This window comes from Macaca thibetana, chromosome 5 (genome assembly GCF_024542745.1).
Source record: "Macaca thibetana thibetana isolate TM-01 chromosome 5, ASM2454274v1, whole genome shotgun sequence".
In the NCBI taxonomy this organism is placed as follows: domain Eukaryota; kingdom Metazoa; phylum Chordata; class Mammalia; order Primates; family Cercopithecidae; genus Macaca; species Macaca thibetana.
Genome location: NC_065582.1, coordinates 41,381,761 through 41,408,733, shown reverse-complemented (window position 1 = coordinate 41,408,733; position 26,973 = coordinate 41,381,761). Strand labels below are relative to the sequence as shown.

At 41.2% G+C, this 26,973-nt stretch overlaps 1 protein-coding gene and 1 long non-coding RNA gene across 3 annotated transcripts in view; one reads left to right on the top strand and one right to left on the bottom strand.

The window, feature by feature from the left end:
- NR3C2 (nuclear receptor subfamily 3 group C member 2) overlaps positions 1-20,868 on the bottom strand; it is a 357,163-nt gene extending 336,295 nt beyond the window's left edge. For both annotated transcript variants that reach the window (XM_050790895.1, XM_050790896.1), the window contains exons 1-2: positions 20,519-20,868; positions 13,466-15,224 (exon numbers count right to left, since the gene is read on the bottom strand). In XM_050790895.1, coding sequence (XP_050646852.1) covers positions 13,466-15,222 — 1,757 coding nt within the window. In that variant the 5' untranslated portion in view covers positions 15,223-15,224; positions 20,519-20,868. The remainder of the gene's footprint in view (positions 1-13,465; positions 15,225-20,518) is intronic.
- LOC126954884 (uncharacterized) lies at positions 20,866-21,664 on the top strand. Its single transcript, XR_007725746.1, has 2 exons — positions 20,866-21,312; positions 21,429-21,664. It is a non-coding gene; the product is annotated as an uncharacterized LOC126954884 (long non-coding RNA).
- Positions 21,665-26,973: the final 5,309 nt, after the last annotated feature.

The window sequence follows — 26,973 nt, the reverse complement described above, 5'->3', positions numbered from 1 at the left end:
ACTCTGACAGTCATGGACATCTAGCCATTTTCCCCATTAATTTTAACTTGTTTTATGTCTAGTTTCATTAAAACTCTCAGAATACTAGATTTATTTATTCCTGTTAGAGTAAAATTGGCAAGAATTTAACTTTTTAAAAAAGCATACTTCAGCATTATGAAATCATAGAGGCTAGGCCATGTTCACAGAATTCTATTCTTTACCTCTTCCATTCTCAGGTACTGGCAACACATTCAGCCTTCAAAAAATGCACAGTTCATGAAATTATACTCTCTCATAAAAATCTTTCATTTGTTAAATGAAAATTAGCTCAAAAATAGGGGTAATGGACATCCAGTAGCCACCCACGGATCTCAATGTTTCAGAAGTCATACAAATGTAGGAGCTTTAGGTTTTCACAGTGAAAGGTTGCTATGCTTATAACTCCTCCCTCCTCTACTCTAGGCATCGTTAATTTCTTCAGTTTCCTAAAAAACAGTACCTAAGAGGGGAGAAAATGCTATTTTTCACCTTACACATAGCAACCAAGTCCAAAATACAGGGTTTATGTCAATGAAATTATAATTTCTACCACATATAGAAAGCCCAGAATGCTTTTAGAAGTCTCAGGGGAGTAACTCACATGTATACTTACCTAGATTGGGTATGAAAATGACAGAAAAATTGAGGAAAAAACCCTTTGTATCATATGATCATAAGTTCTGTAGTCACACCTCAAATTTCCAAGAACAAAAGCCTCTCAGGATATAATTTCCATTTCAAAAAAAAAAAAATAGTGAGAATCCAAATTGGCATAAACTAAAGAATATCTGCTCCCATTCCATCTCTATACCCTGAAACTTTGCATCTAGAATCTCAAACATATCAGAAAAATATTTTTTAAGTAAATAAAAACCCTACCACGTGATGGAAGAAAATAAGCACATTCTACTTTTGGAAACAGTACTGTGAATTCAAACACCAGTTACTTGAGGACACAATTAATAGACTTTCAAACAAGCCTAGATCTTGTATGCATATCAAAATCCATATGTCACTATTTCTAATTCATTTACATAATCTTTCACCAGTTTGCTTTCCAACTCTGCCAAACCAGTAGTTGGCTCTTCCTGTTTCCATTTCCTGGGGGTATTTTTTTCTGTAGTCTAATAAAAAGTATTCTATTTTTGTATTGAAATTATCAAGTTTTACCTTCATTCAAACAAAACTATTCTGCTCCTCTCCTCTTACATTAGAGCCATAACTCTGCTTAAAGTTCCTCCTCGTTCCTATAAACTCCTGCGTTTTTTTTCCTATACTCCTTGGAAATCTACTTTTTGTGGTGCTGTTAACGCACATGGTTTAGTAGTGTACTGGAAAAGGAACAGGTTTTGGGTCCAATAACCTGGAATTCAATGATTCCTTCCTTTAAATTGTCTCTAGTATTTACCTCTAGCTCACCATCCCAATCACCTGGGCTCCTATCTGCCTAACTTACCAATATGATAGCCTCTAGACTGTGCTTTTGTCTCAATCCTTATTTTCTCCTTTGCTTACCAGATTCACCTTTCTACCCCCTTTTATGTCATTCCTGAATTTAAAAAAAAAATTTTAATGTGCTACATTAACAGTGCCCAGAACTTCATTTCAGCATCCACCGATGTCTATAATCTAGTTTTCCCCAACTACCATTAAACCCATCCAGGCAAGTTTCATTTGTCCTGTCTAGCACTTGACTTGTGCTGTTACTTATTCCTTGAATACTCTCCCTACTTCCCCTCAAATACTACCAATCTTCAAACATCTACTGAAATCTTCACCTCCTGTATGAAGGTCTCCTTGACTATTCTAGCTCACACAGAACTCTTCCTTTTCTAATCTTTGGTGATAACTTTTATCTCCATCACACAATCAAACACATAATTGGCAGGGAGGCGGTGGGGGGAAGGCTGTATACACTCGTGTGAGCCATCTTCCCCAACTAGATGGGAATACAGTAGGGACATTTGGTTTGTTTCATATTCTTTTTTGTTGTTGTTGTTCACCCACATTAAGGACAGAGTGGGGACTAAATAATTTGAAAATTGCCAATTGTTATTATTATTTTTGAAACAGAGTCTCTGTCACCCAGGCTGGAGTTCAGTGGCATGATCTCAGCTCACTGCAACCTCCGCTTCCCCGGTTCAAGCAATTCCCCTTCCCCTGCCTCAGCCTCCCGAGTAGCTGGGATTACAGGTGCACACCACCAAGTCTGGCTAATTTTTTTTGTATTTTTAGTAGAGATGGAGTTTCACCATGTTGGCCAAACTGGTCTCAAACTCCTGACCTCAGGAAATCTGCCCGCCTTGGCCTCCCAAAGTGCTAGGATTACAGGTGTGAGCCACCATGCCCAGCCTGTCAATACAGAATTTTAAATATCTATTGTACTCTTAATTCCAGGTCTTCTATCAAAAAGTTTACATTAAGGTACATTGATAACAGAACTCAAAAAGATGAAAACCACACAATACAAATGGGCAAGAGTAATCAGGCATGAAAGGAAGGCATATGAATGGCAAATAAGCACATGAGAAGATGTTTGGTGTCTTTAAGACATTAGGAAATGCCAATTTAAACCACAATGAGATATCCCTACACATGTACTATAATGCCAAAGCTTAAAAAGACTGTCAAGTGTTGGAAAGGATGTAATGAACTGTGCCTCTAATACACTGCTGGTGGAAATATTAAAATGGTACAAACACTTTGTAAAACAATTTGATGGTTTCTTAAAAATTGAAATTACCCCTATTGTATATTTTAGCCATTGCACTCCTAGGTTTTTACTGAACAAAAAATAAATAAATAAAGCATATGTCTATGTAGGTATTTGTATGTAAATATTTATAGATTTAATTGTAGTAGCCAAAACTAGAAACAAGCCAAATATCTACCAACAGGTAAATGGATGAATAAAATGTGATATAGCCATAAATATAATAGTACTCAGCAATAAACAGAAACTACTGAAATAAGCAATGATATGGATGAATCTCAAGTGCATTATACTGAGTGAAAGAAACCAGAATCAAAAGCTACATAGAGTTTAAAGACAATATAGAAAAAAACCAAAATTATGCCAATAGGGCACATACAGTGGTCACTAGGTTTGGGAGTGAGGAAAAGGATCGACCAAGAGAATTTTAGTGAGTGATAGAACTCTCCTGTATCTCGAATGGGTGGTGGTTACATGACTACACATTTCACAAAACATGTAGAACTGAACACCAAAAAGAGTGAATTTTATAGTAAGAATTAAAAATAAGTAACCTCATTGTGCAGACTAAGAGTGTAAGTCATCAATTAGCTTGGAATACATCATCACCAACTACTGTATTATACTGAGATGAGAGAAAGGAAGAACAGTATTTGTTAATTATTTTGTGGAAAATCCTAAAAATATGCTGACAGAAGTCAAAACAATTTTTTTTTTTGCTAAACTCAGTAGAACTCTGTCATTTAATAATTTTATTAATATTACATAATCACCAACATTTAGTCATGCCAGACACATACCCACCCCCTCTGCTAGTCAATCCATCCATTCATTCTCTCAATATTTACTGAACATCAGCAACAGACCTGGCACTGTTTCAGGTATGGAAAATGTACAAGTAACAGGCCAGAGGAGGTCCTTCTCTCAGGAGGCTTACATGCTAACTAGCAGAAATGAAGTAAAGAAAGATCATTCTGACAGGTACTGCTATGAAGACAGACAAAGAAGGTGACGTGTTAGAAGGTAGGGGATCACCACTTTCAATAAGACGATCAAGGAAGGCCTCTCTGAGAGGGTGACATTTGAACTAATCCTAAGTGACAAGAAAGAGGCAGGAAACCAAACTCTGGAGGCAGAGCCTTCTTGGCAGAGGCAACAGTAAGTACAGAGGACCCCAAAAGGAAGGGGACTTGGTTTGCGGGAACCACAGAAAGGTCACTGTGGGGAATGAGCAAGGAGGAACAGATACTAAATGCAGCAATCAGGGGCCTGGTAATTTAGGGCCTTACAGACCCTAAATTATGTTACTTTCTGCTGCTTGCAATGAGAAGCCACCAGGGGGCTTTAAACTATCAGCTACATAATGATTTATGTTTTTAACAGATCCATCTGGCTGCCTACTATTTAGGATAGTCTGCTTTCTTCTTCTCTATCTCAAATACATGTTTCTTCATTTATCTTCACTATGGGGCATTAGGCAAATCACGAATACTGTCTCTCTCCCAGTTTTCATATCTGTAAAATAGTGACGCCAGTCACCAGCAAGTGCCAAAACTCTCATAGTTAAATATTTAACCCTGAGGCTGACTGCGGTGTCATTTCTATTCTCACCTTCCCAGGACACTGCCTCATCAATCCTCTTATCTCTCTCACATTTTCGGTCTCAGCACAAGTCCATTGCCCTCTTCATGTGTCACCTGTCGAACAAAATCCTTACTCTGAACCTGCCATTTCTTTGCGCTACCATCTCTTCCCTTTAACCACTTTCGCTTTGTCACCAAAACAGATGACAAAGCAAACATACTCCCAAGAGTAAGCACTGTGCCTTCGCCCCATGCCCCAGGTTCTCCTCTTCAATGCTCATTTACTCCTTAGCCAATCACAATCCAATCCAATCCCTTCTTGAAAATCACCAACACCCATCTGTCAACAGCTCTTAGGTTCTATTCTCGGTCTTCCGAACCCTCTCATCAGATTTTGTACCACTATCTCCCACTGAAAGAAAAGGATAAGGTAACAAAGACAAAGGGTAGGATTCCATTCCCAGCTGTGTTACTAGCTACTTTGTATGATACTGGAAAAGCCATGTTGTTTCTCTGGGCGTTAGTTTCAGTATCCGTGCCCACAGCGGGTCAGATTTCTAGATAGTCTCAGAGTCCTTCGATTGGAAATTCTAAGACTACCTGATTCTTCCCTTTGGCATCTATGACTTAGCATGATCTTGGTTCTCTACATAATTCTGTCTCCTTTATTAGGATGTATTGCTCATCTTCTTAGTGGGGCACTATTCCTCCAAGTTCCTAACAAAACGCACTTTAAACTGTACTTGAGTCACTATATACATTCCCTCCCTGGGTAATATTACTTTTAATAGCAAAAACCACAACTACTTTTGCACCAACCAAACAGCATCCACATTGACTCCCTCAATTGCAATTTCTATGAAGAGGCCTCCCTGACCTCCAGACCAACACTGCCACCTATATGAAGAATATTTCCAATCATAGGTAGCTCTGGCACTTAAAACTCATGTAGCCAAGGTAACAGTACTTCTGCTCCAAACCTATTCTTGACCTCTTCATTTCTTTTTTTCTTTTTCTTTTTTTGAGACAGAATCTCGCTCTGTCACCCAGGCTGAAATGCAGAGGCACAGTCTTGGTTCACTGCAACGTCCACCTGCCATGTTCAAGCAATTCTCGCATCTCAGCCTCCTGAGTAGCTAGGATTGCAGACACAAACCACCATGCCTGGTTAATATTTGTATTTTTAGTAGAGATGGGGTTTCACCATGTTGGCCAGGCTGGTCTTGAACTCCCGGCCTCAAGTGATGCGCTCATCTTGGCCACCCAAAGTGCTGGGATTACACTGTGCCTGGCTGACCTCTTCATTTCTCTTAATTACTCATCATTATCAATGAGAGTTAAGCTCACAACATGATGTTTTTGCCAAATTTCCACATACTTTACTATTTCTACTCAAATATCAACTCCTCCCCTTCCTCTTCCTTAACAACGTAGTCCTAAAATTATTACATAAGGCACAGCAAAGTAGGTATCCACAGAGGGGAAAGGGGGTGGCCAACTGTGGTGGCTTACAGTTGGGTCTATCAAGCCCAAGGGTGGCTCGGAAACCTGATGTGGAAGGTCAGAGTCAAGCAGAGACAGGAGGGCACCTGTGTGTTTGTGTGGTCTAGTGGAGGGTGTCCGAACCCCAGCAGAGTGAGGACAGCCCAGCATGGGAGTCTGTGCCTGGGTGGGATAAGGAGGGCAGCCACAGAAACGGAGGGGTGTCCCTACGTCCCAGAATGTGGCATTAGACTGTAATCAGAAAGAGGAAAGTGTCTTTAGGGATAGGGACCCTCCTTGAAGAAATGGCCAATTCCAGATCTAGGTCAGGAAAAGTACAAGATGGGCCTAAAGCAAGGATGTACTCAAGGAATGATGGGAACAAGGCAAAGGGACACAGAAACCACCCTCAATGGGCTTCCATTGGCTTAATGAGGAATATTCTGACCATCAAAAATTAGGACAGTAACAGTCTGTACGTAACTCACTTCACAAAACAAAAAACAATGATGCCATGCCGATATACATAAATATGTGAATAAACAAATTCTGATGACAAATGGGGTGCTTACACAGCTTCAAAGTACCTTCCACAAAATATAGTATAATTGCAAAAGGAAAAGAGTAACTTTATCACGGAGAAACCCTGCAAACAGCACCTGAATCAAGTGGTCTAAGTACAGTAATAACACAAACAGAAGTCACATGCCACCTGACAGGATGCAACGAGAAGAAAGCACAAAACAGAGCTGGGAGTAGAATCCTGCCCTTCTGTCTTTCTGTTACATTATCCTTCCATTCCAGCAGGAGATGGTGGTATAAAAGCTGATGCTAAGGTTGGGGAGACCATGATATTCCTGCCAAAGGTACATCTGTTGAATCTAATCACGAGGAAACATACCAGAAAAACCAATGGAAAGACTTTCTACCAAATAACTGCCCTTTAATTTTCAAAAGCAGTATCAAGTCATGAAATCTAGAAAAGACTGAGGGACTATCCCAGACTAAAGAGACATGACAACTAAGCACAACACATAATTCTGAACTAGATCCTTTTGCTATAAAAGAAATTATTGGGACAAACTGCAAAAGAGTAGACGCTAGTAACTTATCCATACTAATTTCTGGATTTTGATGGTTATATTCTGGTTATGTAAGTGAATGTCCTTGATGATAGGAGTTCTCTATAATATACATTTTTGTAGATCTGTGATTATTTCAAAATAAATTTTTACACAAAAGATAGACACTTACATAGGCTTTTTCTGTAACATCTCAAACCTGTCCCCTTCTTTCTATTACCCCCAACATCCTTACTCCAGACAGCCTAGCGCTCATCCTTCTACACAGCTGGAATAATTTCTTAACAAGGCTCTTTATGCTCCAATCCACCCTACAAACACGCTGCCCAATAAGGTTTCCCCAAGTGCACTTGCTCTCCTGCCATGTCCTGCTCCAATATTTCCATAACAACTCACTACCTACCAAATTAACGACAAATTTCTTAGTGTAAGTTTCAAGTTCAACTCCCTTATAGTTCCAACTAGCCTCTTCCAGGTTTTCTCACCCCCAACCCGACATCACAGCCCACCATGCGGCTCAGCCACACCGTGTTTGCTTCCCATCTCCAGGATTTTGCTCATAGAGCTCCCTCCTCCAGTAAGTACTCACTCCCCACTCCCTGCCAAATTTTCAACACTAAGTATAAATACCAACTCTGATCATCCCTCACCTCCCCATTTTCCAAGACTTGCCCATATAGCCTCTCTCTGCCGGAATAATATCTAAAGTCAATTTTGCCACTTACGAGCCAAATTTCAGTTTCATATCACAGTTTTTGTATATTTATCTCAAAACCTCCTAATATATAAGGTGAATATTCATTACATACTGATGAAGTATTCATCAGACATGAAATTAAGTCATGGCCACAGTTATGAATCCAGGTGGCCAGCTATTATCTCATACTCCCTCCCTAAGGTATTAACTTTTTAAGCATTCAAATTACTTTTTGTTTGTCCTGTTTCCTTCCTTAAACTACAGTTTTCTATTTCTAGCATAAAATACAAACAATTTCTACCACTTTTCTACATAAAAATTTTGGCCTTAGCCATACCACTATCAATCATAAATCCAGAGGTTTCCAGAGCATAAATTAATTAAGTGCTTATATGTAATCACATTTTAACTTCATCATTACCTTACTATATAAGGAACAAAATAAAACTTTTAAAACTAAAAACAAATCCTATACTTCACAAGTTTAAAACCAGAGACCCTAATGTTTTAAATGAAGACACTATCCATTTGACATGCTTATATTTTACCTTGGTTTTCATTAATAAATGTTGGAATGTCATCAAAGATATACAAGTTAATGACTATATTTAAATGTAATATTTTTCTCTCAATTGAATTTAGTAAATGAAACAAAATTATATATTGTTTAGCAGTGGGGGTAAATTTTTATCAGCAAATGAGTAGTACAAAACTAAAGCAACAGCTGAAAGTAAAGAAAAAAAGTATTATTTTGCCGAAAAACATAAAGACATCAAAGTATGAAGAGAAGCAAAGTGTTGCTCCTAAATTAGTGGTGATCAATATAACATCTGCTATTACTCCAACATTCTAAGGACAGAAAAGGTCAGACACACCTAGAATTACAATATTGCAAAAGGCAATATTGAATATCAAATCTATAAGTGATATCTCCATACTTTACATTCAAAAGTCTAAGTCCCTAGTATGTTGATGCTATGAAAACTGCATTAAGTTGAATAATTTGAGGTTATCTAACTGAAACCATGGCTTTTATCTCAGCATCATTTTTAAACTATGATGTAAATAATAAACCAATATTTTACATGATAAGAGGCAGACATACTGACATATAAGCCTATGATATTTGTGATGTTTAAAAATAAAACTCACAAAAGTACACTGTACATACTGATTTGTGTATTATAAAACACTTAATTTTTTTATTATCACCACTCTTCCCTGATATATCATAAGTGAATGAAAAATGAATATCAGGAGAAATAACTCTCATTTTTAAATAAATTATAAAAATATTTAAAATATTTACCTGGTGAAATTCTAGGTACATTAGCAACTTCAAAATCAAAATATTATAAGACACATAATAAGTAAAAGAAAGTTACATGTTTTCATTCCCAAATGACCTAAGCAATGCTGTAATGGATTTATTTATTAGAATAAGCACCAATACAATCTCTCTCTCTCAGACACACATCCCACCATTCTTTCATACATTGCATTACACAGAAATATTTACGTCTCAGCTGCTTATTCTGAAAGTTTGGTAAAAGGGCAAACTTTGTCACAAACTCCCCAAATTCTGACGCTTTGGTTTGTCATACGACGTGAGTTTCAAGGAAACTTCAGGGGCAATTGAAAAATAGAAGAATAAACATAGGTTATTTACTAAACTGTTTCATTCTATCGTGAAAAAAAAAAAACAGCACATATTAAGATAAATACCTAATTACTTGTCTTGAAACCTACCAGAATATGCCCTTTGAAATAGTAAACTTTACATTTAAAAGTCTAAGTCAACGTTAGCCCTGTGTTATGATGCTATCAAAGTGACTATGACTATCGCCATAAACAGCCAGTGTTATGTCAACAGAAATGCCCTGTTTCCATGAGGAATTGTGTAAATAAAAAGAACAAGGAATTCATAGTAAGTTTCAGAGTTTATTTTTTTTTAATCTGGTTTTAAGAAAACACAACTGCTCCTCTTTCAAGTGAAATCATAGATCACCCCTCCTCATTTTTACTTTAAAATGGTAAATGCAAACGATGTTTTTCTCCCCAGACTATGCTGAAAACCATGAAGCTAGATTTGAGACTACTAAATACTTGAAACTAGATTAACAAGTTACGTTAAAAGATACTCTATTTTGATTCTTCAAAGGAAATTACACTAGTAACTCTTGAAGCACATTAGTGATTAGTAAAGCGATTAGTTCAACTTAATCACTTTAAAATGAAGAAACTGAGGCTCAGAGCAGTTTTGTTGATGTCCAAGCAGACAGGGGAGTTCTAATCTACCTGACACAACTAGGTCCGGTGTCCATTCTAAGGGCTTTACATTTAGCTTTGTCAGAATTTACTTTACAATTTGGCACTAGACAATCCATTCACTGGAAATTATTAACAGATGACTTTCGTCACCACTCTCACGGAATGCCCACAGACTGAAATAAAGACAACACACACCTCACAGCCATTACTCATTTCTGTCAGTTTAAAAAATTAACCTGGGAAAGAATCATTTTTCCTATTTGAATAGACACTCCTTCCTCAGAATAATACTCAGTAACGCTAATACAAATAATGTAATATCTTCTTTCTTCATTAACCTCCAAAGGGCGTATAAAAGAGTAAAAACCAGCAGTTCTCAGCTTCTGGATCTCAGAATTCCTTTTCATTCTTAAAAAGTATGAAGGATCCCAAAGAGCATTTGTTTATGTGAGTTATAGTTATTGCTACCACACTGGAAATTAAAACTAAAAATAAATTATTTAAATTAAAAATTAGAACTAATATTAAATTAGTTTAAATTAAAAATTAAAAATGTTTTTAAATCATTTAAAAATAAGTCATTACATATTAACATAAACAATATGAAAACTGTTTATGAAACAATATTTCCCCAAACAAAAGTCCTTAGTGACAAGAGTGGCACTGTTTAACATTTTTGCAAGACCACTGTCACACTTAATAGAAGACTGCTGGATTTTCATTGCTACCTGTGGTGCTATGTTTTTCTTCAAGTATATAAAGAAAATCTGATCTCATATAGATATGTTGTTGGGAAACGGAAAGAATATTTTAATGGTCATTTCAGATAATTGTAGATATGAATCTTTGACACTATACTGAAAATTCACTGAATAGTTCCTTAAAGGTTAATTTCAATGTGGAATCTGAAACAGTATCAGTGAACTTTTCGTACACGATTATATCAAAATCCATTGGTCTGTGTTCCATTCTGAGTGGATATTTGACCAAAGCATGACTTCTGACTGTGTGAACTTCCTTGAAAAGGTCTCAGGAACCCTCTAACCACGATTTGAGATCTACCAGAAAATACTGTAGTTCAAGGTTCAACCTAATGATGAAGGATACTATTAAACCTAGAAGCAGTATACCCTGCCTTAATCCTTTATGATATTTAATTCATTAATCTATTCAACATTCCCCGAAATGAGTTATCATCATATATTTTAAGAAACAGGCAAAAAGGTTGGGCTTTTTGTTCAAAATAAGAGACTAAGGATGATACTTGGATGAGTTTAAATATTATAACATGTAGACTGAACTCTAGAAAAACATCAGAATTTCCTCTGATCCTTGAGCTTTTACTCTGATAATCATCAAAACAAATAGGTTTGGATACTATTCACCAAGAAAAGCTGTAAAGAATCATTAATCTATAAGAGATGTCAAATCTCTTATAAAGCTTTAAGTTAAAGTTTTTAGGAAATTTAGCTGGCACAAAACCAGTACATATATAAGCAGAATGAATCCTTGTTGACTGTATTAACAAATACATAAGGAATTTTGGAATACTCAAGAGGAGACACAAGACAACACTTCCTGCGCCCACAAATGCAGGATAGGCTCAAGGTCACTAATTCATACTAACATGTCTAAGGCTATGCATGGGTCACTGGACCATCAGGAGGGGCTTCATGAGTTGAGCAGGAAAAGTACATTTAAAATAGTAGAAACAGGGATATAGAACAAACATAAGAGACAACTAATCATTTTAGCTTACTGCATCTGTAACATTTCTACCAGAAACATCATTATTCAAAGAAATAGTTTTCAAAACTAACAAAGCATAAATAGAACTGTAATAACAACGGTATAGTGCATAATCATTTTTTAAAAATGAGCTTAATCGTAAGAAATTAACAAATATTTAACAAATGCTTAAATCTTTTAAGTATTTCTTTATAAGATTCTGTGGAATTTCACATAATGAAGGAAAAAAACTAGAAATATGAAAACTAAAAGTATAAAACCATTTCATAATAGCTAAAACATATACAATGCATACTAACATATCAGAAGGAATTCAAAGTATTTCTCATAAATTAACTCACTTAAATTGTCTTAACTACCTTTGAGATGGGTACTATTTAATTCCTTTATGCAGTTGAGAAGACTAAACAATTAAGTAGCAGAGTTGGGATTTTAACCAGTCATGCTGTTAACTACCAGGCTATACTACCTCATACCAGTTTACTAAAAACATCATTTACAAAAATAATCACATCACATGAAAAAATTTCCTTCTCTAAAAGTAAAGCAAAGCAGTAGCAGTAAAACACATGCTCAGTTTGGTTCTGATGGCAGCCATGCTATCTCATGACTTGTGTTAGGGCTTATAATTTAAAGAGACGGCATTAGAATATGATTGAATAGTTCATACTATGGGAAACTATAAAAATATATCCTTTATGAAATGTTTGCTTCCATAAATGCAAGAAAAGCAAGGTTTGAGGCAATGACAATGAAAAGAATGCATAAATTAAAATTTTTGCTTTTGGTTTGGGAAAAAAACAGAGTAGGAGAAAGCCACAGCAATACATGTAAACCCTGTATCCTGTTAATGGGATGGACATATTTCCCACAAGATAATTTTTAATGAAATAAAGGAAAATATCCACATAGTTCTGGATGCCAAAGGAACGAACTATACCAAGGAAATCTATTCTTTATATAGTCCATAAAGGAATAATTTATCACAACCATGTAATAAAAACAGTACTGAAGCAAAGTCCAATCCAAGTATTCACTGTATAACTTAGAACCACCCTTTATAGTCATATCTAAAACCTCTTCCTTGTTTTTTCTAAATATATACAACATGCTATCTGCAACTAGGAAAGCCAAGAGATATTTTACAGTAAATAAAATATGTCTTCTTGCAGATCTCAAAAGTTATAAATATACCAATTCAAAACTGCAGTGACATATTTCACTTCCAATATAAGTAAGAAAGCAAGATTGTCCACTTAGTAATTTTAGATATGCTGAGTCTTTAAAAGCCCTCAACAGTTAAGGAAATGATTTATTTGTATTGAAAAACCACAACTTTCATATAATTAACCTACCCAGAAAAGGGCAGAAGGGAGGGAAGCTTGTGGGTAACAGATACAGGATTCAATTTTATTTTTCACAACCGATGAAGTGATGATTAATAAAGAAAGCCATAATAAAAAAAGGACTAAGACCACAAATAAACTAACTTCAAGCAATTTTAGTAAACCAGCAAACAGCTAAAGGAAAAAAAATCTAGCATTCTTCTGCTAAATTACTATATTTACATAGTAACTGCCAGTAAAACATAAATTTTCCAAACACCTAAAACAGGCAATGGGGAGTGGGGGACACCTACATATGCCCCTTCAAAATCAACGTAGATATTTTCTAAGACATTTTAAGAACTTTTTTTCCTCTACTTCAAAAAAAATAACATTATAGCAACATGCAAAGGGGAGCACCATATGACCATCCTTAAAACAGTAATCTGAAATGTGTTTAAATTTATCGACTGTAAAGATAATGCTAACCTTCAACATGTATAAAGCCATGACTTCCAAAAAAATGGAGAAAACCAACTTACCTTGATACATTTTCTGGAATGTATTCTAAGACCGGATACCCATCACTTCTTCTAGACGACAGGTCACCGTGTGATTTCCATGACTCCACTAAAGTATTGACAGGAGGAAAGGAACTCAGGTGTTGGAAAGATTGGTCTCTAGCCGATCGCGATAAAGATATTGTACCCTGAGCACCAATCCTGTAGTGGAAGGACTGTCCACCTGAATTCACCCCAACAATGGCAGAGGAAGGGATGCTGGCCTCCGGGTAATAGCTCCCATCATCTGGTTCTTGTTTAATACCCACTGGGAATCCGCTGCCTTCACAGTTACCATCAAAGCCGGGCACAGGTGGTCCTAAAATTCCTGATAGGGAATAATAGTCTTTATCATCCATAAAGGAAAAATACGAGCCATCCATAAATGGAAATGGGTTTACTGTTGGATTCCCTTTAAAAGAGGTGCCGGAACATGAATGCTTGGTTGATTCTTGCTTTATTGGTACTGAGAATGGAGAATCCGAATTTATTTTGCTATTTCCTCCTAGACATGAGCTGCTAAAAGCTCCATCTGGTTCTGGTTTTATGTACTGGACAATATTAAGCTGGCCAGTCACACCATTTGAGATGGCACTCTCTACTTCCTCAGTCTTAGGAAAAGGGACCTCTTGAGCACCTTTCTCCTGTGTGTCTGGACTGGGAATCACATCCTGTGATGTACTGGATCCAGCAGAGGTGCCAGAAGCAGTGTAGCTGAAGGCATTGTTTACAGGGCTACAGATAGATCCCACAGTACTGGCTGCCGGACTGGAAAGCGTGGATCTGTTATTAGTGTTGGAAGGGCTGGAAACAGAGCACCTTGAGTTGTTGATATTTGCAGGGCTAGATACAGAGGATCTCAGAGTGACGTTATTGGGACTGGAGACTGGAGATTTTACACTGCAGTGACTTGGAGGGCTGGAAATTGAGGATTTCATGCTACTTAACGGACTTGAGAGAGGAGAGCCCACGTTGCTAGCATGTGCAGGGCTGTGCGACCTGGAGCCTCGATTTTCAACATTAGGAGAGCATGTCAGAGGAGTTCCCTGGGTGATTGGGCTGTGCACTGGAAAATTGCCAAAGCTGGCTGTGGTGGAGGACACAGAGTTGATTCCAGCAGGGCTGCAAACCGAAGATGTCATGTTCAGAGGGCTGCAAACAGACGGGCTTTTCTCATGACACATGATAGGGCTTTTAACAATGGCACGCATGACGCCACCATTCATGGAGCTCCCAGAGTCAGACATAAATGATCTCAAGGGCCTGTTCACACAACTTAGAGTGGAAGGACGATGGCCATTTCCTTTGTAAAATTTCACCAGCTGTTCAACATTCTGATAAATCTTAGCTGGACTCATGCTTCCTTGCTGGTTCTGCTGTTCATAGGAATAGTCAGCATCTCTTACAGAATCCATATATAAACCCATGGACTCAGCTACAGTTGCTGAAAGTTCCTTAGATTCCAGCTCAGTTTTAATATCAGCTGTTAAAATCCCAGGCCGATTACTGTCTTGCTGAAGGCAAGGGAGTAGTTCGTGTTTTTCTTTGCTGCTTCCTTGAGTACTGTTGTTTGGAATAGCACCGGAAACACAGCTTACGTTGACAATCTCCATGTAGTTATTCTCATCGGTCCTCTCTGTAGGTCCCAGGGAAGAATGCTCCACAGCCTGAGAAACTTGACCCCACCGTCTTTCCATATCTAGACCTTCAGGGAGACTGTGGTAGCCTTTGGTCTCCATCACTAACAAATAAATTTACATTAAAAAATTAGAGTCAGTTATAGCAATATTACTCTAGAAGACATTCTAAAATTGCATTTACTGAGCCACGAAACACCTCCTACTTATTATAAGCAACATTTCTAGCTAATTTAAAACTGTTACCTTTTTGGATGCTGACATAACAGAGTATTGACTACAGCTTGTCCAGATGTCAGAACAAGAGAAGCGATCATATAAAACTCTTTTGGATCTAAATAAAAGTAACATGTTTGCTATAATACAGTCTTTAGAGTCTGCAAAAAATATTTACAAATGTTAACTTATTAGACATTCAAAGTAATCCTGGCAATTAAGGCAGGCAAAAAAAGGAAACTGAGGACTTAGTGAAGTGGGTGGCTTGCCCAAAGTCAAAGACATAGTGACAAAGTTGGGTTTAAATCTCAATCTTCTGACTCCAATGCCTTTGGAGTCCATGGATCATATAGAAGTTGCCTTCCATATTTAATACATGGCCATGTTAAAAACAATATGGAAATGTAATTAAAGTTACTCTTTCCAAACACAAACATACCAAATGAGTTATCATAGAAAAATAATTTGTGATTTTTTTTAGAAGTAAGACTTTCTTAAGATAGATTAGTGATGAAGATAATTTAATGTCAGTTCTGAAAAGTCAGGATCTATATATTCTGATTAAGATGGTCCATAGCTCGAGGGGTTGTATGACAACTCAGGAATGTCTGGTGTCTTCTCTGTATTTCAGTACTGGCAAGGACTTTGACATGCACCCTGACCTGTGCGTGGTACCTCTGCTAGAACGACTACCAACAATCAAAAATGTTTACTCTCAATGGTAAATGGAGAAGTCTGAGAGGAGCCCTGAAAATTTAAGCATTGGTTCATTCATTCAACCATATTTACCAAGTGCTTGCTACATCCTTGACCTTAGACCAGTCAGTGAATAGGTAGTGATAAACAAAAGAGACACAATCCCCATCCTCAAGCAACCCATAAGGTTGTTTCAGATATACAACCATATCCATGCACTCTATAGATCAATTTACTTCACAGACAAAATCATCATAGTAGGCTATATTGACATAATTCTTACTCATATAATTTAATGCAGTATATTAACTCATTTAACCTTACACACAACCCTGAATGACTGACAAAAGTATTACCCAAATAATACAAGTGTGAAAACTGAGGCACTAGGCACACAACTAAGTGTTGGAGCTGCAATTTGATCGCAAGTCTCTCTCTACATCAGTTTCTCAATCTTGGCACTATTGACATTTTGGGCCTGATGATTCTTAGTTGTGGAGGTCTGCCCAATGCATTGTTAAGGTGTTTAGCAGTATCCCTAACCCTACCCACTAGATGCCAGTAGCATTTCGCCTCCCCAGTTGTGACAACTGAAAATGTCTCCAGACATTACCAAATGCCCATGGGTGGCAAAATCACCCTTGACTGACAACCACCACTCTAAAGAAACACATCTTAAAGGAAATTAACTCACTCACAGTAAAATTTTATTTTTACATTTTACTATTTTAAAACTCCTAAAATCTGTATTATGCAGTTTTCAAACATTTCGAAGTCTGTAAACAATCTATGGCTCAATAAAAGTCCTGATCTAAAAGATGCTGTTTCTGCAATTCTATACACAAGCTTTATTTTAGGCCTCTCATCCTTTCCCCTCTTTGCCACTATCTTGACCCTGCCTACCTTCCCTTAGTTTAAAAACAAACAAACAAACAAACAAACAAAAAACAGGAAGTCCCTTTGTTACAGAACATGTATTAATTAACATTGAAAAATAATGCTACTAAATAAATTTGCATTAGATAAATCTTAGTTGGACTCATAAGTAAATTTGCATTAGATAGCACAAAGCCCTATGAAGAAATTTAATGTCCAAATTGTCCAAGTATTATAATTACCTCTTACTTTTCTGCGTTTTACACTAGAGTTTAAGTTCTGAAAGGGCAGAAATGATCAATTTCATTACAGTATCCCAAGTAGATAGATCACAAAAAATTTTCAACTATTATAATATCAATACTCAATTTCCAAACATTAACATCTACCAATTATGTAGTATGTTTTCACTTAAAGAACATCCTATAAATTCCTAATCAAAAATCAATCACAAAACAGTAGGAAATAAATAAAATTACAAAGGTTGAGGTAGTTATCTATTAATAGTAATTCCAGCCAAAAGATTTGGTGTGGATGAAAGCCAAGTAAAAGTTGACAGAAAACTGAACTAAAAAACAGTGAATTGGGATCCAAATAGCTAAGACCGGCCTTTTATGCTTTACTGAAAAACCATTTAGTCATACCTATGTATTGAAAAATATCAGTAAATATTACGTGCTGCTTCTATGTCTACCTAAGAATATTCTGTCTTCCCCATACTAAAGATGAATGACTATATAGCTAAGGTATAAATGGTTCAGATCCAAATTCGTTAAACAACACGATAAATATGTCTATTTGTATTCAAAACTGAGCACTTTCTGCACATCTCACCCCCCACCCACCCCCAAATTCACATTCACTCTCTTGGCAAACTGCACCACAATCTAACCAGATGCCTGGAAGTTACTCTTGTCTCAACAACCTTACCCGAAGGCCTTCACTGGCACACTCTGCCTCACTCACACAGCCTCATTCTCTTCCTGGTCATAGACAAGTGGGCTCTCTGTCCTGTGTCTGAAGGGGGACCCTCACCCAGACCCCTCTCCAAAACCCATTTTCCAAACTATCTTTGGGAAGGATGGTCACTCTTGGCTTTTTTGGTTTCCCTATATAAATTTACATACCAAAACCTCTGGGAGATTCTGTTTACTTTTTAATCCAGCATTCTTCAAATAGTTTGACCACTGCACCTTTTTCTCAAAGAACATCTACTAAGATTCTGCACTTTTCGGCACTCTGCCCTAAAGCAAGAACCAAATCCCACGTTTGTGAGGCTACAGAAGACTTGAAGAGAATCTATATGGGAGATGATGGGCAGCAAAGACAGTCTTAAAGCCCTGGACAAGGTAGCACCTTATCAGCTAACATCATACAGCTGATCACAACTCTCCTAGTCCTGTTTGGCTAACCTTGAACTCCCTTAATAACATAGAATAGGCTGTATTTCACCACATGATTGATAGGACTCTCATTAAGGAATTTGCAAAAGGTTTTGCTGAAATCTAAATTACTTTGTTTAAGGTATTCTCGTCTACCAACCTAAGGCACCTCTCAACAAAGGAAACAATACAGATCGGCAATAGTCAAACACAAAAGAAGACACGACATCTAGCATCTGCACGGCTTCCACGCAAACATTTTTTTAAGATCAGATATTTTTAAAAATAGCATTATTGAAATATTTTACGTTGAGTCTCCCTAGTATTTTAATTAGTCTTTTCTGTAAACAAATGGGTCCGGTTAGGAATTTATGTCCTATATCCATCCAGGAAACCGAGGCTGTCTTTTTGGAACTGGCACAATGACCATGGCTTGAGCAGAATTTCAGTCAACCCGTACTTACTAGTGGGTACTGAAAATATGAGTCGATGAATATGATCCTCATAGAACTTAATATCTAGAGGATAAAGAAAAAGTTTTTGTTACTAAAGTATAAAATGAAGCAGATAGAGGTATACAAATCTAACAAAACTCAGGCTTGCCTGCCTCACAGTGGAAACCATACCAAAGATTCTCTTAGGAAAAATGCAAAAAAATTATGAACTTTTAATTTTCATGCAAATGGGCCTCACCCCGAATCATAAAAAAAAATTCACATAAGGAAAAGCACTGGTGGAGGTGCTACTTTAAGCCATACATATGCTCTCAAACACAAAAGAAATGCTATTTTCACAAAGGAAAACCTTAAAGTTTTATGTTTTACAATCTGCGTTAAATTGCCCTTTTCCACAAGGAAGTACTTTTTTCATGAATATTAACAAAGATCCTTGCGAATTTGTATTTTATGTGGAAATACTTTCACTTTTAGTATCCCCCAAAACCCAATCTCATCATGATGGAAATGATACAAAAGGCATAATTTTTAATATTTATTTCACTACAATATGGCACCTTAAAGACTAACGCTTAAGAATCTCACAATCATCTCTAGGCTGCATAGTTGTGAAAGTTCACTATACGTAACTATTTTTTGTCATTCCCCACTACAGAACTATTATGTTCGTCTCTTTTATAGATGAGGTAAATGATAGAAATCTGCCCAAGGTCACCTAAGAGAGCGGGAGAACCAGTTAGAACTGAGCACACCTGATTTCTATTCACTCACCTAATTTACCGAGCCACCTGATCTTTCCAAAAATCGCCAAACAAAACTATGCCTCCCTTAAAGGAAAAAGCTCCACTTTAAATTATTTTTTTAAACTTCTCTCAAGCTTTTCCACGATAGCTGCCACGATGTCAAACATAAAATTAAAACTTCACAGCAGGACTTCTCAGATAGAGAATGCTGTTATCATTAGTATGTAAATATCATCAATAACAGCACCTAGAGACATGGCAATACAAAATGTTAAGAAGCAACTTGGTGCCTTTAAAATTCGGCGGTTTCAAAAGCTCGTCTGCTATCAAAAGTTTTCATAACTCCTATGTCATAATAAATAATTAAAACTGATGGTGCCATAAACCATTATTATTTAAACCTGGTCTTTTTAAATTGAGTAGGCAAAGCCACGCACCTAAAATTCAGTAGCAGAGTAAGGATGCCACCAAAAGAAGCTTCGTCCCTTCTCCCTTGCCCTTAAAATTCCAACTGATGCCATAGGAAGCGTTGCCTGTCTCAAGAGTTTCGCGAATGCTAGGGAACGGGAAATGCACGAATTTCCAGAGCCCCTTTTATACAGGATCTATTAGGATCTATATCTCCTTCAACTGCCCTTATCCGCTACACCTCCGGCTGAGAACTGGGAGCTTCCGCAATTGATAAAGGAAAGAAATAGTATTCAAACGTCCTTTAAAAATTGTACAGGGAAAACGATTCGAAATTCATCTTCGGGGAAAGGGAAGAGTGGTAGACCTCCCACTGCCAAAGGCAGTTAAAAGCTGCTAGTTAGAGGGCATTTATCCAAAGTGGCCAAACTTTCCCAAAATAGTCCTCTGGCGGCCAAAGGGGGAGAAAAGTGGAAAACCAAAACAAAACAACAAGCACACAGCACCATACTGACTGTGCCTCCGGATTACGCAGCCACTTCTCCCTGCAAAGTGCACGCTCCCGCGCCGCGGCCGCACGCCGAGCAGGGCAAGCTTTGCCCTGCCGCGCGCCCCTACACACCTGCCTCGGCCGGGGTCCGTCTGTCGCCGTCTACCTGTTGCAGCGCTTGCCACCGCCACGAAACCCCTGCTGCGGAGCCCCCCTAAATCCAACCACATCCAGGCCAGCGAGTGCCGCTCTCCCTGCAGAGGGAGAGCCCGAGGCAGCAACGCTCTTGCACCCAGGTGACTGACTGCACGGGCTTCCTCTGAGCAGCCTGAAGTTGGCTCCAGTCTCCCGGGCCCAATGACACCCCGGGCGCGGAGGGGCTGAGAGGAGGGGGCAGGGGCAGGGCCAGGGCGGGCAAAAAAGGGAGGGAGAGAGGGCGGGCGAAAGCCCGGAGGGGGAGTGGGCCAGCTGGAGGGCTGGCCCTTTTAAAAGCGGGTCACATGTCCAGATAAAGTTCAGGTTGCTATCCCGCCCCCCTGAACCCTTCCTATTGGCCCGAAGAGAAACAAGGCTCCACGCTGCACGGGTCAGGCGGGCTTCTTATTGGACAATCCAAGCTGTCAGTCACCAGGCGGGCGACATGACTGATACAAAGTTGCTGCGACACAGCCTGGACTCGGCAGCTTCCTTAAAGCCGCAGCCGCGACAGGAGCTTGGGGTGCCGGGCGGTGGCTACATCAGGCGGCCTCCGCACGCTGCCCCCACCCCCATCGCTCGGCCGCCCAAACTTGCTTACGTCCACCCTGCTCTCCTTCTGGCCGACTCCAGGATATCTGGAGAGATGTGAAAAGTGTGGGGACACGGAAGAAGTCGGTTTTTCCGCGAGCAAAGTGTCGTCCCCTCACGCTCTCCACCTGCAGCGCCAGGTGAGCTGCAGCCCAGACCCTGGCGCCGCCCAGCAGCGTCCGCGCGCGGGGAGGACTCTGGGTGGGATCACCCGACCCCCGAGATTCCTCTCTCAGCCCCTTTCCACTGTCTCCAGAGTTACCTCTCAGCAGAGCAGCAGCAGCCTTCGCTGCCAGCGAGCAAGACGATCACGTTCCCACTCGATTTGAATGTACTTGTTTTAACCGTGCTGGAAGAACCCTTTAAACACAGCCTTCCTCCCATCCCTTAGACCCCTAACCAAACAAACAAACAAAAAAGAAAAAACAAAAGAAAGAAAAAGAAAAATGAAAAAAGTGCCAGAGTAAAGAGCTGCTCCTCTACTTCCTTAAAATTTTGTCACTATACTTACTACTTCAGTATTGGATTTTTCCACTAGTTCAATTTGAAAGCAAGCTTACCATCGAGGATATTCACGTTATAATGGGTGGAGGGGGTGGGTCACATAAGTGGGAGAAACAGGCAGGAGGGGGGAAGGAACCAAACTGTTTTCGAAGGATCGGTTGTCTGCATGAAGAAATTTCGGTTTCCCTCCAACCGCCCCCTCCTCGATTCTCCTCCCGCCCACCCAAATGCTGCAGTTACTAAGCAAAAGGATGGGGTTCTTAACTTTGATTTCTAAGGACTTTTAAGCTCCGCGTATAAGGCCTCGTTTTAGGCTCCCCGCTGGCCCGGAGTCAGCATCAGTGACGTATACACCTAAATCTGGTCCCCCGGCCCTCGGCGACCCACAGCCCGGCGGCGGCAGCTGTGCGGCCTCCCGCCTTACCCTCGCTTAGCGCCCGCCAAAGCCCGAGGCTGGGGGCGGGGGGACACCCTGTGCCCAAAGGCCCCTCCTCTCCTTGCAGTTAGTTAAGCTTCGGGATTCCCGACCCCTAACCCAGGGAGACTTGAACTCTCAGCCGCTCCAGTCGGGAACTCCCTGGAGAAAGGGGCGGCAGCGGCAGCGCCAGGAGCTGCTCCTGACCCCCGACTCTAATGCTCCTCGGTCCCCAGCGCAGAGCTGCCCCTGGTGTCCCCACAGCCAGGAGTCCCCGCCGAGCATCCCAACTTTCCCAAGGGACCCACCGTCACGCGCACTCTCCCGTCCCTGCGAGCCGGGCATCGATCGCACCCCGGCAAAGCGCTGGCGGCGGGCGGGAGCAAGGGGAGTCCCGGACCTAGAGCCTGGGCACGCGAGGCGGCGGCGGTTCCGCAAGCGTCGCCGAATTATTCATTATTAAAGGAACGGACGTGTCTCTTTTACTAAGTTTTTACCTCCTTTGAGGAGGACCGGTCTTGCCCTGGATCTCAGCTTCTTGCAAAATCTAGGTTAGAACCGTGCAGGGGCAGCCGCCGCGATCGCTCGCCCGCCACCCAGCACCCTTGCCCCAGGGCCGCCAGCGGGCAACTCGTCTCCTACCCGCATCCCACCTCCGCTCGCCAACCCGCGCCCTCTGCCCTCGGCGCGCAACCTGCCTTGCCCGGGGCCGCCCCTGCGCTCTCCGGGCCCCCTCTCGCCGCTGTCAGCGCAAAGTGACTGTCGCTGCACTCACCTTTTCTAGGACATGGTGGGGAGGCTGGGGCGGGGGAAGGGGGACGGCGAGACTCCCGCCGCCGCTGCTGCCGCCGCCACCAGCAAGTCCAATATTGGCTGATCGGCGGTGAGGACGGAGAGGATGATAATCCCGGCAGTCGCCCTGCTGACGGTGGGTAGAGCAATAGTGCTGTTACCCTACAAGAGGCGGCGAGGCAGCGGCGCCAAATCGCGCAGAGGGGGACGCGGGCACCCGCCCGCCCCCAGCGGCGGCGGCCGGGCCTCAGGCGGGCTCCTCTCCCGGGGCTGCGCGTCCGCCCGGCGTTGACGGCGGCGGCGTCCCTGGGAGCCGGGAAGTCCGGCGGGAGGATCCCGCGCCCGCCGCTCCGCAGCGCAGCTCTCCGCGCCCCCTCCCCCGGCCCGGGATGGCCGGTGACAGGTCGGGCGGCCGAGCGCGTGTAGGAGGGGGCGGTCGCAGGGGGAGCCTGCGCCCCCCTCCCCGGGTCACACCCTCAGGAGCGGGAGGAGGTGGCACCGCGTACGGCCACCAGCCGGTGGGAAACAGGCAGGGGCGCCGGCGGCCGCCCTCCCACTACGGTCACTGACAACCCGGAGGCCGAAGGAAAACTGAGCCCAAATGCACGCACCTCCTTCAGCCCTGCCCGCAGCCCTTAAAAGTCTGGCCCTGACCTCGCGCCCGGCCTCAGGTGCAGTTCCCACCTGCGGGGGAAGGCGAAGGCTGGGGACCACGCGCGGGGGGCCGGAGGGAAAAGTTTTCTTTTTCTGCTCCCGGGCTGCCCACCCCGCGAGGCTGCTCCTCTCCCCGCCCCTCTCGGGCTCGCCGCGCCTCTGCCCCACCCCCGCCGTGGGGGGGCGCCGAGGAGGGAGCGGGCGTCTGCGCGCGGAGGCGTGCGGGGAGCTGGCTGGGGCGCGGCGGTCGCGACCGGTCCCCTCGCTCTGACGGCGGCTCAGACGCCCGCGGAGGCGGCTCGGCGGGGCAAACCAAGGAAGGGGCCGAGCGTCGGGACCCCTCCCCCTCCGCTCGCGGCGCGCCGCGCGCCCCCGCGTCGCCTGGCGCGCCCCCGCGCCCTCGCGCCCGCCTGGGCAGACACCTACGCAGACGCGAAAGTGAAAGGGGGGCGACCGGGCCAGGCAGGCGGGCGGCCGGCGGCGCGCGGGCACGCGGCCGGGGACCGGAGGATGGATGAGTGAACCCGGATCCCGGGATTCTCCCGCGCCCGCTGCTCCTCTGCGGAGCCTCCCCGGAGTCCCACGCCCCCACCCCGGCCACGCAGATCACCGCGTCAGGAGATATGTATGCGTGTGCATGTGTGTGCGCGCGTGTTCACGCGCGTGTGCGAGGTACGCTTCTGCCCCAGACTCTTCCCCCGCACTGTTACACACACCCTTAGATGGAAGATTGGGGGCTTGGAAGGGGGAAGAAGTATGAGTGTCATTACCACTTATGGGCTCCCTTGCTGTGGTCCCTTTTGACTCAGTTAAACCCCGCGAACTGACCACACACACACACCCCTTTTCTGGCTTAACACTCCTTTTTCTGCGGGTTCTATTGTCCCCCTCCACCCCCGCCCTTCTTTGGGTTCTTTCCCGTTTTATTCCTAAATAGCTGTGAAAGTTGCTAATCCCTTCCCACATAGACCCGTGTTAAACACCGAGCTGCCCTGTTAAAACAATCACTGCCTTTCTCCTTCCACATTCCCACTGTCCTAACAGCGAGCTTCCCATTGCCTCCATCACCTACACAGTTTTGGCACGACTTGGTTCTTAGATGGCTCAAGGTAACATTTTCACCTCTAGTAAAGCAATCTTTTGGCTTTTATTTGTAGGAAAGGCTTCTAGGTTCATATTTACGGCATTCTTAAGGTATATCTTAAGATGGTGATCAAGAAAATATTTACATATCAGATAGTTTGAAAAATATTCAGTGAGTTTTAAAAAGAACCATTTAGAAGTGTACTGATGTCTGCAAACTAATTTGGAAATGCATGCATCAAAAATAAAACGCAGTGACATTGGTGGATTGATAAAATGGACAGAAGGATGGATAGATGTGTGATAAAGCATGTTGATAGTACAATATTAATAGTAGAATGTACGTGCCAAGTATACAGGTGTTCACTGTAAAGTTCTTTCAACTTTTTTGTGTGTTTGAAATTTTTCATAACAAAATGCTGGATAAAAAGAACCCCCCACTTAAGGTAACCTATATATTGTTAATTGCTTCCAAAACTTATAAATTAGGCATTGATTATTCTTTCCCCCTTTACAAAATGATTTTCTGTAACAATTCTTAAGCTAGGTACTCCCAGCACTATTTTAATCGATGATTTCAATTAAGGACAACTTGATCAAACTAGGGTGTACAGTGGGGTTATTATAACTGCAACATTTTAGAAATTTATAAGATTTCTTCCTGTGGTTTTTTTTTTTTTTTTTTTTTTTTGGCCATTTTACCTGCACACACACACGCACACACACACACGCACAAACTGTTCTCAAATTTTCATCTTCACTGCTTTTAAAACAGCTTGGTATTATAAAGCTAAGATTGAATTTTTAAGCAGATATGGATATTCTTTTGAAACTTTTTCACAAAATAGCCTGTGGGGAGTCCATTTGCCCTTATTTACAGTATCAGCTTATCTTATCCCTTGGGAGAGATGTTAGGGGATCTTGCATTTATTAATAGGCAAAGCTTTGTTTTTTGATATCTGAGTCTTTAAACATTTGCCCAAACATTTGAATGATTAAGTTTCCCCCAGGTAAACAACTTTTATATTTTCCTCTGCTGACTATAAGACAAAAGGTGGTCCTGTGACACCCTGAAAAGCGAACAACTTTGGGATAAGATCTGAGTCTCCCTCATCTGAAGGGAAGGTGACACTGGTTTTGCAAGTGATGCCTCAGAGAGATCTCTTCAAAGACGATGGGTTTTTAGATAGTTAGGAATACTCTTCATTCCAATGCCCATTCATAGAGAGCCCGATCAACTCAGACATATGTGTGCCTAGCAACGTCAGTATTTAGTTGTTTTCTGAGATGTCTCTTAACAAAGTTTGTTGCTTTCGTCTTTTTACGTAAGTGTATTTTTCCTTGCAAAAGGATAGAAATTTTTTCAAGAAAAATAAAAAGAAAGGAGAATTATCGCACGGAAAAGAACGTTAACTTTGTCTCCTATGTAGCTGCCAAATAGCTGAAAGCTTGAAGCAGCATCAGACATTTCCTTTTTGACAATTGCTCTCCCTCTATTCACAGTCGCTGAACCTCGGGACACCTCCCTCCCCCATCCCATTAATGTCAAACTCCCTGAGGTTTGCCACTAAAGTGCACGACTCAGCGTTTGCAATTTACATGTGTGACATCACATCCTCTATTATGTAACTTCAGATACAAAGCCTAATATCATCTAAGTTTGTGTTGGAAAAAATCCTCCCTAGCTCTCTATTTCAGCTTTAGCAGAGCCACCCCTTAGTTCTCTGCTCCGAATCCATTCCTTCAACAGCTGACACTGAGGGGCGGGGGAAAACCATGGAGTTAAGCTGTAAAATCATAAGCCAAAAAAAAGTTGAGCATATATATATTGAAATGTATTATGTACCTCTCCATTATCTATTTACTGACAAGAAAATAAAGACCAATAGGTATCATATAATTTAATCATACTCAATAATTTTTAAAAGTTAAAGGCTAAGCATTTGGTCCTAGTTAACTTCATTAATAAGCCTAGACATGCTGGCATTTTTCTTTCTTTCTAAAAAGCTGGGATTTTTTTTTTTTTTTTCAGTCTCTTACCAGCTGTTGGAAAGAGTTGAGAAAGACAGGGAGAGTCAGAAACAGAAAGGAGGGGGGTGTTAGAGAGAGAAGATGAATAGAGGAATAATATAAGATAAAACTTCTTCTTTGTTTATTGCAAAACACACATGTTACAGTTTATAAACACTGCAAGCAAATAAGAAATTGTGGACCAGAAGATAAATACAAAACGTATCAGGGTTTTTGTTAATATCCAAAATAGCCCAAACTCAATTTTCTAGACTACTTGGAATATTTTTATTAGCTTTGGTTATTCATTAAGTTCTGTATTTGTTTACCTTACTATTTATTC